Source organism: Neophocaena asiaeorientalis, unplaced genomic scaffold (genome assembly GCF_003031525.2).
Source record: "Neophocaena asiaeorientalis asiaeorientalis breed wild unplaced genomic scaffold, Neophocaena_asiaeorientalis_V1.1 scaffold629, whole genome shotgun sequence".
NCBI classification, from domain to species: domain Eukaryota; kingdom Metazoa; phylum Chordata; class Mammalia; order Artiodactyla; family Phocoenidae; genus Neophocaena; species Neophocaena asiaeorientalis.
In genome coordinates, this window is record NW_020175468.1 from 2,669,005 (window position 1) to 2,681,536 (window position 12,532).

The 12,532-nt window shown below is 48.7% G+C and overlaps 1 protein-coding gene across 1 annotated transcript in view; it reads left to right on the forward strand.

Annotated features, from left to right (window-relative positions):
* The first annotated feature begins 821 nt into the window (after window positions 1-821).
* BCAT2 (branched chain amino acid transaminase 2) overlaps window positions 822-12,532 on the forward strand; it is a 31,286-nt gene continuing 19,575 nt past the window's right edge. Inside the window, 3 exon segments of the mRNA XM_024768134.1 lie at window positions 822-839; window positions 1,559-1,625; window positions 5,218-5,309. Of these exon segments, the coding sequence (XP_024623902.1) occupies window positions 837-839; window positions 1,559-1,625; window positions 5,218-5,309 (162 nt within the window). The 5' untranslated portion in view covers window positions 822-836.

Consider the following 12,532-nt stretch of genomic DNA (forward strand, 5'->3'; position numbering starts at 1 on the left):
GGCTTGGGGATCCGGACCTCTGGGTCTGAGGGAGGACGGGGCTGGGACCAACCTTCCAGGCTTCTGGCTTTCCTGGCGACGCCCCCCAGGGCCGGGCTTCCAGGGTCCAGCCTCTATTTACCCTTCGACCCCACGACCTCAACGGATTTTGAGGTGGATAGAATCCTGGAGTGAGTGACAGAGGGAGAGACAGTCTCACGCGAAGTGGCAACGGGAACGCGCTATGCTGGGAAGGTGGTCGTCGTGACCGGGGGCGGGCGCGGCATCGGAGCCGGGATCGTTCGAGCCTTCGGTGAGTGCGGTCTGGCTGGCTCTGAATGTTGGGAGTCTGGGAGAGGAGGGACCCTGGGCGGCTAATTAATGGGTGTGGAAAGAAGTATCTTCTGTACTGGAATCTAGATTCTTATCTTATAAAATCCCATTTGCAAAGTTAATGAAAAGATAGGCAGTGGTAGCCTGGGGCCTGAGATTTTGGCAGATTTCCAAACGCCATTGACTCCCTTTCGGCGGGTCTCAGTAATGGCTACAAAATGGGTGGTTTGGGGGAACATGACTCTTGCAGATTTAGGGTTTACTCTGGAACCAGGGATGGAGGCTCAGGAGCTCCAGCAAGCACCTGGAGCAGCCAAGGAGAATATGTGTCAAAACTTCTGCCCTTTGTCCTAGGGGATTAACATGAGACTTTGGGGTCACGAGGGGAGCGTAGTGGGAGACGGCCCCACTTCAGGTGGCCACTAGAGGGCACCAGAGGGCTTCGCAAAGGCCTGTGCTGGGTTAACCAGTTCTCTTCCCATCCTCAGTGGAAAGCGGTGCCCAAGTGGTTATCTGTGACAAAGATGGTGAGTGAGGGTCCCTCAGTCCTCACCCCCGCCCCTGCAGGAGGAGTCCGGGTCCCCAGACCCTTCCTCCCTCTGACCCAAGAGTCCAGACCCCCAGCCCTTCTCTTCCTGCAGAGTCTGGGGGTCGGGCGCTGGAGCGGGAGCTTCCTGGCACTGTCTTTCTGCTCTGTGATGTGACTCAGGAGGAAGATGTGAGGGTGAGTGTGTTTTCTGTCCCTACCCCCGATATCTCCACTTGTTTCTCCACCCAGCCCCAGGCTTTTGCACACGCTGTTCCCTCTGCCTTTCCCCCTTCTCCTGGCTAAATTGTACCCATCCCAGAGGTTTCAGCTCAGTGTCATTTCAAGGCTTTTCCCTAACTCTGCCAACCAGGTCCTGTGTCTCCTGGGAAGATTCTCATTTATCTCCCACTCCCTCAAGACTCTTGTCATACATGTCACGTGGATTGGGACAAATAAACTCCTCACAGCGGGTCTCTTTCTGTAAGAGTTTTTCTCTTTCCTCAGGGTTTCTGGTCTTTCTCTTTAGCCAGTATCTCTGACATCTGCCCCCGCACCCCAGTCCCAGGTCTCTGGAGTAGTGACCACAGTGTGAATGTCACCAGCCCTCTGGTGTCTGGCCCCTCAGCTGTGACTCCTGTCCCCACCTCGCTTTTGGACCCTCGGCTCCAAAAGGCCTGGTGCCATCACTGCTCACTCACAAGATATCTTTCTCCTCAGACCCTCATTTCTGAGACCATCCACCGTTTCGGCCGCCTGGATTGTGTAGTCAACAGCGCTGGCTACCGTGAGTCATGACTCCTGAGGGCTGTTCTCCACTGGTGTCAACCCACCTCCTGGCTTCCCACCCCAATGCTGGCTCTGTTCCATCCCTGCTGTGTGCCCCCAGGCCTGTGCCCTTAGCCCTTTTATGCATCCGTTTCTACATCTCTAAAATGAAAATCACCATCCTTGTCATCATTATAGGGTCGTTGTGAGTATGGAATAGTGTAACTGCTCAGCCTCATAATTACCGGAACTGTCTTGGGCACATAGCTGCCATCTTGTAGCCTCAGTTTCTTATCTATGAAGTGAGGCTGATGGCCCTTCTCTTTTTCCATGACTGAGGTGATGTACTCTCTACACATGGTCTATAGGGCTTGGTGTGGAGGCTTTGAAGGGAAATTGCCATCAGCTTCCTGCTTACCCTTCGTAAGAATGCCTCACGTTGGTAAACCAAGGCTCAGAGAGGAGAATTGATTGGACTGGGGTCACACAGCAAGGCCGTGGTAGAAAGAAGCCTCTCTTATTGGCTGGGCAACTTTGAGCAATTGACTTACCCTCTCTGGGCTGCACTTCCCTTCTCTGTTGTAAGAATTTAGAGACGGCAGATACTAGTGCATCCTTTCTCTCTGTGTCCTTGATCCTCTCAACAGATATTTATTGAGCATCTACTATGCCCCACATTCTGTCCTAGGGACTGGGGATTTAGCAGTGAACAAAACTGACTAAGCATTCCTGTCCTCAGGGGATTCACATTGTAGAGGAAGGAAATAGACAAGAAAAGACAGATACAGTTAATCCTCATTATTTGTGGATTCCATATTTGCGAACTCACCTCCTTGCAGGGTGGGTTGTAACCCCAGAATCAGTACTCACTGCGCTTTCCCGGTATTCACAGACATGGGCAGAGAGGCAAAAATTTGAGTTGCCCGTAGCACATGTTCCCAGCTAAGGTCAAACATGGTGATGCTCTGCCCTCTGGGTTTAGCTTTCAAACAGAGAGATCCCCAGAGGTGGAGACGGGAGAGGGCAGTGTCTGTAAGGAGCTCCCTCTGGGGCCAGCTGGATGGGTTTGAATCCCAGCTCTGGCATCTGTGAGTGGGGCAGCCTCAGGCAAGTCACTTAACACTTCCTTATTTGCAAAATAAATAAAATAGAGTCTGCCAGTATGGGTTGTTTTTAGGATTTAAGATTATAATATTTATGTTAGATAGCCATATAACTATATACATATACATATGTACATATATACATACACATATATGTCCTGTCTTAGTCTGTTCATGCTGCTATAACAGAAATACCATGGACTGGGTGGCTTAAATGACAAACATTTATTTCTCACAGTTCTGGAGGCTGCAAAATCCAAGATCAAGTCAGAAGCAGATTTGGTGTCGGGTGAGGGCCTGCTTGCTGGGGCCTCACATGGTGGAAGGAACGAAGGACCTCATGGGGGTCTCTTTTATAAGGGCACTAATCCCATTTAAGAGGGAGCCATCCTCATGACTTGACTCCCACAGAACCCCACCTCCAAATACTATCACATTGGAGGTTAGGATTTTAACATATGGAATTTGGGGGGCGGGACACAAACTTTCAGTTAATAGCATGTATATGTTATAATGTAATATTATATATATGTATTTCCCCTAGGAGCAATGGGTCATTAGTCACTAATTCAGTGTTCGCTGTGACTTTGTGGACTATAGCTGCCTCGAATAAGGATAATTGATTGTATATATTAGCATGTCTGGTAGTGATAAAGGCTATGAAGAAAAATAAATCTGATTGAGGGCTTAGAGAATGGCAGGGGCTGTTTTGTACAGAGGGTCTGGGGTGGATTCTCTGAAGATGTTTGAACCGTTCTCTGAAGGAAGCAAGGCCATAAGCCCTGGGTCTCCAGGAGGAATAATCCAATATTTCATTAACTTTCCATTGTCTTGTTTCCCATCTCTCTGTCCCTTCATCCACTTTGACTCTTAAAGCCTTTGGAAGGTTCAGGGTCCATTTTTCCCAGTTTCTATTTTTTTTTCCTGTTCTTACACCTATCTTTCCTGCTTCTTTTCTTCTGAATGTTGATTTTTCTGTCCCTCTTCCATCCACCCAGTTCTTTCTATTTTCTAAAAAAATATTTATTTATTTGGCTGTGCCGGGTGTTAGTTGCAACACGTGGGATCTTTTAGTTGTGGCTTACAGGATCTAGTTCCCTGACCGGGGATCGAAGCCAGGCTCCCTGCATTGGGAGTGCAGAGTCTTAACCACTGGACCACCAGGCAAGTCCCCTCTTTCTATTTATTTAACAAACACATTTATAGTACTAAGTGTCAGGCACAAATATTGACTTGTGAAATGTCTAAGCCTGAGAACAAAGTGTTATCCTCATTCTGCAGATGAGGAAACAGGCACAGAGGGGCAAAGTGACTTGCCTAAAGTCACACAGCCAAGAAGTGTCAGAGCTAAGATTTGAACTCAGACCTTCTGGCCCTGAGACTGGTTTTTTGTTTGTTTTTTCTTTTGATGCTTCTTTTAATTTTTTAAATATTTGTTTATTTATTTGGTTGCACCAGGTCTTAATTGTGGCTCCAGGGCTCCTTTAGTTGCGGCTTGCCAGCTCCTTAGTTGCAAACTCTTAGTTGCGGCATGCATGTGGAATCTAGTTCCCTGACTGGGGATCAAACGTAGGCCCCCTGCAATTGGGAGAGCAGAGTCTTATCCACTGTGCCACCAGGGAAGTCCCTGCTCCTTTCAATTTTTTTAATTGAAGTATAGTTAATTTATAGTCTTATGTTAGCTTCAGGTGTACACCATAGTGATTCAGTATTTTTGCAGACTATATTCCATTATAGGTTATTTCAAGATAATGGCTATAATTCCCTGTGCTGTACCATATATCTTTGTTGCTTATCTACTTTATACATAGTAGTTTGTATCTGTAGCAGTTTGTATACTCCTAATTTGTCCCTCTCTCCTTCCTTCTCCCCTTTGGTAACCACAAGTTTGTTTTCTATATCTGAGTCTGTTTCCATTTTGCATATATATTTACTTGTATTATTTGTTAGATTTCACATATAAGTGATATCATACAGTTTTTGTCTTTCTCTGACTTATTTCACTAAGCATAATATTCTCTAGGTTCATCCATGTTGCTGCAAATGGCGATATTTCATTCTTCTTTTTTTTTTTTTGCGGTACACGGGCCTCTCACTGTCGTGGCCTCTCCTGCTGCGGAGCACAGGCTCCGGACGCGCAGGTTCAGCGGCCATGGCTCACGGGCCCAGCCGCTCTGCGGCATGTGGGATCTTCCCGGACCGGGGCACAAACCCGTGTCCCCTGCATCGGCAGGCGGACTCTCAACCACTGCACCACCAGGGAAGCCCCCATTCTTTCTATTAAGGCTAATATTCCAAGTGTACATACAAACCACATCTTCTTAATCCAATTTTGAGACTACTTTTTTAGTAACCACTATGCAGCCTCCTTTCCTTTCCAGGACCCTTGACCCTCTTGTCTGCCACTCCTCCCCCCTGCACCCCGCAGTGCCTATTCCCCTTCCCTGCTCTCCTGTCTTCATGGTTCCCTCATCCTCTCCTCTCTCTCTCTTCCACCCCCACCCTTAGATCCACCTCCGCAGTGGCCCGAGGAGACCTCTGCCCAGGGCTTCCGGCAGCTGCTGGAGCTGAACCTGCTGGGGACGTACACCCTGACGAAGGTGAGCAGCCGCCTGACAGAGAGATTGTCAGACCCACTTTGTCTCAGAGCCAAATGTTTTCTGTGCCTTGCTTTGATCTTATTCCAGAAGGACTCCATTTTTGTAGAAAAGAAATGCATGCCGATCCCTACATCTGGCCAAAGCTACCTGTGTTGCTACATAGCCCAGTCTTCTTAGGAACCTTCCAGAACCTTCCAAAGTGGTGTGGTGGTAGTGGTGGGGGATGTTAAGGATCTGGAGAAAGGAGTTAGGACAAGGAATCAGTAATAGACAGTCACAGCTTTGCTACCCAGTGAATAGCTATCAGGAGCAAAGAGTATCTCCTTCTACCTCTACGCCTTTCCTCTGAATCTTCCCCAAATCGCCTCCTACTTACTATCTCAGTTCAAATACCATCTCTTCAGAAAGGCCTTTCCTGACTACTCGCTCATATGGCAGCTACATGTACATGTACATATTCGTTCTCTATGGTAACAACTTATTTTCATCAAAGTACTTTTTATTTATTTAATTTACCATCATAATACTTTTTTTTTTTTTTTTTGCTGTGCTGTGGGACTTGTAGGATCTTTGTTCCCCGACCAGGGATCGAACCCGTGCTTCCTGCAGTGGAAGCGCAGAGTCCTAACCACTAGACCGCCAGGGAATTCCCCATTATAATACTTTTTAAAAATTATTTATTTATTTTTGGCTGCGTTGGGTCTTCATTGCCGCGCGCCGGCTTTCTCCAGTTGTGGCGAGCAGGGGCTACCCTTTGTTGCAGTATGTGGGCTTCTCACTGCGGTGGCTTCTCTTTGTTGCGGAGCACGGGCCCTAGAGCGTGCGGGCTCAGTAGTTGTGGTGCACGGGCTTAGTTGCTCCGCGGCATGTGGGATCTTCCCGGACCGGGGATCAAACTTGTGTCCCCTGCATTGGCAGGCGGATTCTTAATCACTGCGCCACCAGGGAGGCCCCTATTCTGTCATTCTTGTTTCTTGTTGACTCCTCACTTTTTCTTTTCTTTACCTTTTCTGGAGTATTTGAAAGCAAATCTCAGATATCATTATTTCACCCATAAATAAAATAATTCAGTATGATCTTTACTAGATAAGGGTTTTTTTTTTGTTTTTTAAGTGTGTATCTGTGTGCTCTTTTAGACAGGGTGGGTGGTCAGAAGCCTTCTCTAAGAGGTAACATTTGAGTCAAGACCCCTAGGAGGTATGTGGGCAACTGTGGTCCAGCAGAGGAGCAGCCAGTGCAAAGGCCCTGGGGTGGAAGTGCTTGGCGTGTAGGAGGGACAGCGAGGAAGGCAGCGTGACTGAAGCAGACGAAGCAGGGAGAGGCTGGAAGTTGAGGGCAGATCGTGCTGGGTCTTGTAAACCTTGGAGAGGACTTGGGTTTGACACTGTCTGAGCTGGGAGCCATAGAGTGTTCGGAGCAGAGGAACTCCAACTGTTGTAAGTGGGATCTGGTGCCGTCTGGTGGCCAGGTGGGGAACAAAGTGGGGGGCAAGGGCAGAGGCCAGGAAGTCAGTGAGGAGGTGACGATGGGATGGCCCAGGCCAGAGGAGGTGATGTTGGATCCCACCAGGCTGGTGGCTGTGGATTTGGTGAGAAATGGTCTGATTCTGCATACATTTTTTTCGTAAGTTTTTCTGTTTATTTATTTATTTGGCTGCCTCGGGTCTTAGTTGCAACTCGCGGGATCTCCGTTGCAGCGAGAGGGCTCTTCATTGCTGCTTGTGGGCTTCTCTCTAGTTGTGGTGCTGGGACTCCAGAGTGCACAGTCTCAGTAGTTGCGGTGTTAGGGCTTTCTAGTTGTGGCACGCGGGCTTAGTTGCCCTGTGGCATGTGGGATCTTAGTTCCCTGATCAGGGACCGAACTCGAGTTCCCTGCATTGGAAGGCGGATTCTTAACCACTGGACCACCAGGGAAATCCCTGGATGCATTTTAAAGGTAGACTTGTTAAGATTTCCTTATAGACTAGATGTGGCGGCCGACTTAAGAAAGAAAGGAGTGGGTGGGGTTTTTGTTTGTTTGTTTCCCGCAACCCCAATCCCCAGCATCTGGCAGGAAGGCGTTGCCATCTGCTGCCCTGGGGAAGCCTGGGGAGGAGCAGGTGGGGCGGGGGACTGTCAAGTGAGAGATGCCCACCAGACATCTGCGTGCGGGCCACGGGTCTAGGGCAAAGGTTGAGGCCTGGAGACATCAGTTCGGAGCGCACCAGCTTGAGGCTAGAGGAGCTCAGGAAAGCGAATGTAAACAGAGGGAAGAGGGGCATGGAGTGGGTCAGGGGTCACCTGTGTGGAGAAGCTCAGGTGCTTCCCCAGATCTCATCCGAGATCCAGGTGAAATATCCCCAAGCAGTTGGATAATCTGTCTCTCAACCAGTCAACCCTGGCTTCTGTCCCCAGTTTCTGTTCACCTTCTAAGATTGGCCCCTCCTGGGAATTCCCTGGCGGTCCAGTGGTTAGGACTGCGCGCTTTCACTGGGGAGGGCACGGGTTCAATCCCTGGTCTGGGAACTAGATCCCGCAAGTCAGTGGTACGCGGCCAAAATAATAATAATAAAAGATTGGCGCCTCCGTACAATAAGGCATGCACACACCACAGCCCGTAAAGGATATGTGCGTGTGTGTATTTTTTTTCCCTTCCTTGGCCGTGCCGACGGCATGTGAGACCTTAGCTGCCCCACCACGGACCGAACCTGAGCCCCTTGCACTGGAAGCAGGGATCCTTAACCACTGGACCACCAGGGGCTTCCCATGTGTGTGTGTTTATTTTTTTCTTTCTCTCCCTCCCTCATTAATTGCCAGCATTTTTAAAAAGAGAGAAATTTCTCACAAACAACTGGATTTCTGGTTTCTCTTGAAAAGTTGGCCAACTGGATCCATGGCAAGGGCGACAGTCTGCTAAATGTGGCCTGGCACCCCACTGTACCCCAATCCCCAGCTCTCCCTCCTTGGCCTCCTGACTCTGTTACCTGTGAGTGGCTGGTGCAGAAGCCTCACATGAGGGTCTAGATCTGGGGTCCACCTGCCTGGGTTCTCTGTCACTTCCTACTTGTAACATCAGGCAAGATTCTCAGTCTCTCTGCACCTAGGTTTTCTCATCTGTAGAAGGAGGCTAATAGTGGTAGTAATTCACAGCGTTGTCCTGAGAATTGAATGAGGTTAAATTAAATACCCACAAAGTCCTTAGAACATACCTGGCACAGAGGTTACTGTCTGCAAGGTATTACTGTTTATCGCGAACCTTGCCCCATTCTGTGTCTTGCGGCCAATCCACCTCACTCAGTTTGCCGTCTCTGAGATACATATTGGGCAAATGAATCCTGGGAGAAGTAGAAGGGAAAAGGTGAAGTTTGAGCTCAACCTTGAATGGGAGGGAAGGAAGTAGAGAAGTAGGACACAGGGTGTTTCACTTGCCAAAAGAGTGTGCAAAGGCCCTGGGGCAGAAACAACCTGGGTGTATTTTAAGAACAGGAGAACCTCCATCTCCTTCTCCCTTTAGCAATTATAAGCATTTTGTTAAGCTTGTTCTATCCATTGCCTCCTGCCATCCCCTACCCAGACATCATATAATATCATTAGTAAGAACTTCATAAATACTACCAATGGATTAGAACGTTTATTTATTTTTATTTTGACATAATTTAAGACTTATTTAAGACTTATTGCCCGGATAATACAGAGGAGTCCTGTATACGCAGACTCCCCGTTGTTAACATTTGACCACATTTGCTTTATTCTTCTATCTCTCTATTTGAGAGTAAGTTGCAAGCATGATGTCTATTTACCCTTCAGTGCCTTGGAGGGTATTTCCTAAAAACGAGAACATTCTCTTACACAGTCATAGTAACGTTAACATTGATATCATGATCTTAGCTAATCTAGAGACTTTCTTATTCAGATTATTAGAATTCTTATCACGGTACCGTGGCCACACCTGTGTTAGTCGGGGTTCCCCCAGAAGCAGAGTCCAGGTGGGGATTGAAAGGCAGGATGGATGGAAGGCGATCCCAGGAATTGCTTCCTTCAGCCTGGGGAGTAGTTGCTAGGCAGCTGATGAAGGGTGTCACCAAGCAAGTTACCACCAGGTGGGGCACCATCCCCTGGGGGCACTCTGGGATTCAGCTAGAAACGTGCACCTCAGAGTTATCCCCCCCATCTAAGAGGCAAGGAAGAGCCAAATACTGTTTTAACTTAAAAATACATTTGGCGGTCTTCCCTGGTGGTCCAGTGGTTAGGACTCCACGTGTTCACTGCCAAGGGCCTGGGTTCAATCCCTTTTCTGGGAATTAAGATCCTGCAAGCAGTGTGGGGTGACCAAAAAAAAAAAAAAAATTAACTTCATGTTAATAATTAAAATTAAGACTTTTTTGCATGACCAAATTACTATTAGATCTCCTAAGAAAATTAACAGTAATTTCTTAATACCATTTAATACCCAAGCCCTATTTAAATTCACCTAGTTGTTCGCAAATGTCTTATTATAGTTGGTTTGTTCACACCAAGCTCCAAAGTCTGCCGATTGCATTTGGTTTTTCAGAGGGCAGAGACTTTTGTCTGCTTCTTCCTGCCTCTGTCCCAGTGCCTGTTGTAAAGCAATTTGTCAACATGTGTAAGTTGCTGCCATTATCACCATTGTCATCATTGTAACCATGACCACCATGACCACCATCACCATTACCATCATCATTATTAAACCATCATCATGACCATCTTCACCATCATTGCCATCATCCCCCCATCATTATCATCATTACCTTCATCACCGTCATCATCACCACCACCACCAATGTCCCTTGAAAGCTCCTTAAATGTTGATTCTGGGACCTCAGGCCTCCTGAATCAGAATCTCTGGGTCTTTGGCCTCCCTGGTGGATTCTGACACAAGCCAAAGTGAGCCATTCCCTAGGCTAGAGAAAACAACAGAGGAATTAGGGATATTTATATAGCTAAGGAAATGAGATCTTGTCAGTAGGGATCGCAGAAGATGTTTGAGCGCAGGAGCGTCTATTGTAGACTCTCAGAGCTGGATTGGTTCTTAGAGACCTATCCATTCGTTCATCTATTTAGTCATCAAAGACTGACCAAGCATTCGTAGGTGCTGGCGATACACCACGTGGTCTTTGCCCTTGTGGATTTTATAGTCATGGGGCAGCCAAGTGTTACTAAATAAACAAGAGAGGAGTTTATACGGGTGAGTGTGTTCTGGTGCTGGTTTGTTCTGGCCTTCAGGGTAGGCTTTTTGGAGGAAGTGAAACATGAATGACATTAACTAGGGGAGAGGTGGGGCAAAGGGAGGGAGTCAGGCCATGAACAGTCCGGTGGGTCCTTGATGGAGCTACATGGAGATGCAGGTGTTCCTGGCAGAGAACAGCCTGTGCAGAGGCCTGGCCGTGGGAGAGAGTTAGGAGCTCTCAAGGTGCTGAGTGCAGTGAGTGAAGGGGGTGGTACAGGAAGGGGTTGGGGGGCAGATATATCAGGCTTGGATGGCCATGCTGAGGCATCTGGTCTTGACCTCAAGAGCAACAGGAAGCCATAGAAGGTATCTGAGCAAGGAAGTGATGTGAGCCCATTAATACTAACAGATCGTTAGTAGTAACAGATCATTCTGTCTCTTGTATGAGGAACAAATCTGTGGGCAAAGTGGGGTGAGAATTCGTATCAGGAGATGTTCGTACTTGTGCACGTGAGAAGAGATGGCCTTCAAGGCCTCGCACACTCTGGCCCCTGTGGCTCCTCTGATCTCACTTCCCACCGCAGTGGCCTCCTGGCTGCCAAACACACCCAGCCTGGTTCTGCCTCGGGGCCTTTGCACTCGCTGTTCCCTCTGCCCAGCTTGGTTTTCTCTAAGAAATGCCTACAGCTCACACCTGGACTCAAAATGCTCAAATCTGGGACTTCCCTGGCAGTCCAGTGGTTAAGACTCCAAGCTTCCACTGCAGGGGGCATGGACAGGTTCAATCCCTGGTCCAGGAACTAAGATCCCGCAAACTGTGAGGAGAGGCCCCCCCAGAAAAAGAATGAAAAAAAACCCCCTCAAATCTCACCTTCCCAAAGCCCTCCCTTGGGCACCGTTTGAAACTGCACCCAGCCCAACACTCCCATTCCCCCATCTCCTGCTCTCCTTCTTGTTTCATATCCCTAATTACACTCTAGAACATTTCATAGTGCACTTGTATCTGTTTCTTGCTGCCTCCCCATGGAACTTGGGCTCCACGAGGGCAGAAATCTCTCCCGGTCTTGTTTCCTGCAGTATCCACAGCATCTACCCCAGTACCTGGCACATAATAGGTCCTCACGAAATGTTTGTGAAATGAATTAACAAGGTGGAGGGAATTGTAGAGATTCGAGAGCTCCTTGGTGATGGGTCTGATGAGGAACTGAGGGTGAGGGAGGCTCTGGAAGACCCCCAGATCTCCCGGGTCTCCGGCTTGAGAAACTGGGTGGGAGCGGGCCCCATGTCAGAGGCTGGGAACCAGGAAGAGGGGCAGATTTTAGGGGGAGACAATGGGGTAAGTTTTGCACTTGAGACACGGAGATGAAAATGCCCAAGGGGGCCAGGTCAGGAGGTCCAGAAAGGGGCTCCAAGGGCGATTTAGGAGATGCTGGTGGAAACCCAGTAAAGTGGGGGGTTCCCAAGGCAGGGCGAGGACAGCAAGAAGCAGACCCAGGAACCTGAACATTTAGGAGACCTGGAGTCAGGCCAGGGAGAGCCTGCAGGAGTTCTCTGAGCGAGCCAGGCTGTTTCAAATCGCGCGTCTGAAGGGAGGAAGGGAAAGAGGGACAGGGAGAGTCAGCAGGTCTCTTACCAGCAGGTCCCTGATGCAGCTACACAGAGGTTCAGGCGACCTTGGCAGGAGGAGTGGGGGAGGATGCCTGCCAAGGAATGCCTGGGTTAGGGCTGGAAAGGGGCCACAAGGAGCATGGGGCAAATATTTATTGAACGCTAGCTGTGTGCCCGGTGCTGAGATGAGGGTGGTGAATGAACCCGTCTCAGCCCCCATGGACCTCACCTTTGCAGGTTGGGGGAGGGGAGGGAGTTAAACAGCTGGGCAGGGAGTCATGAGGATTAAGGAGAGAAATATGGCCAGGGCAGGGCCTGGGGAGTCAGGGTTTCAAGGCTGGTGAGAGTGAGGGGAGACAGGGAGAACACTTAGAGTGGTCTGAAGTTTTTTTTTTTTAAGATTTTTTTTTTTTGTGGTACGCGGGCCTCTCACTGTTGTGGCCTCTCCC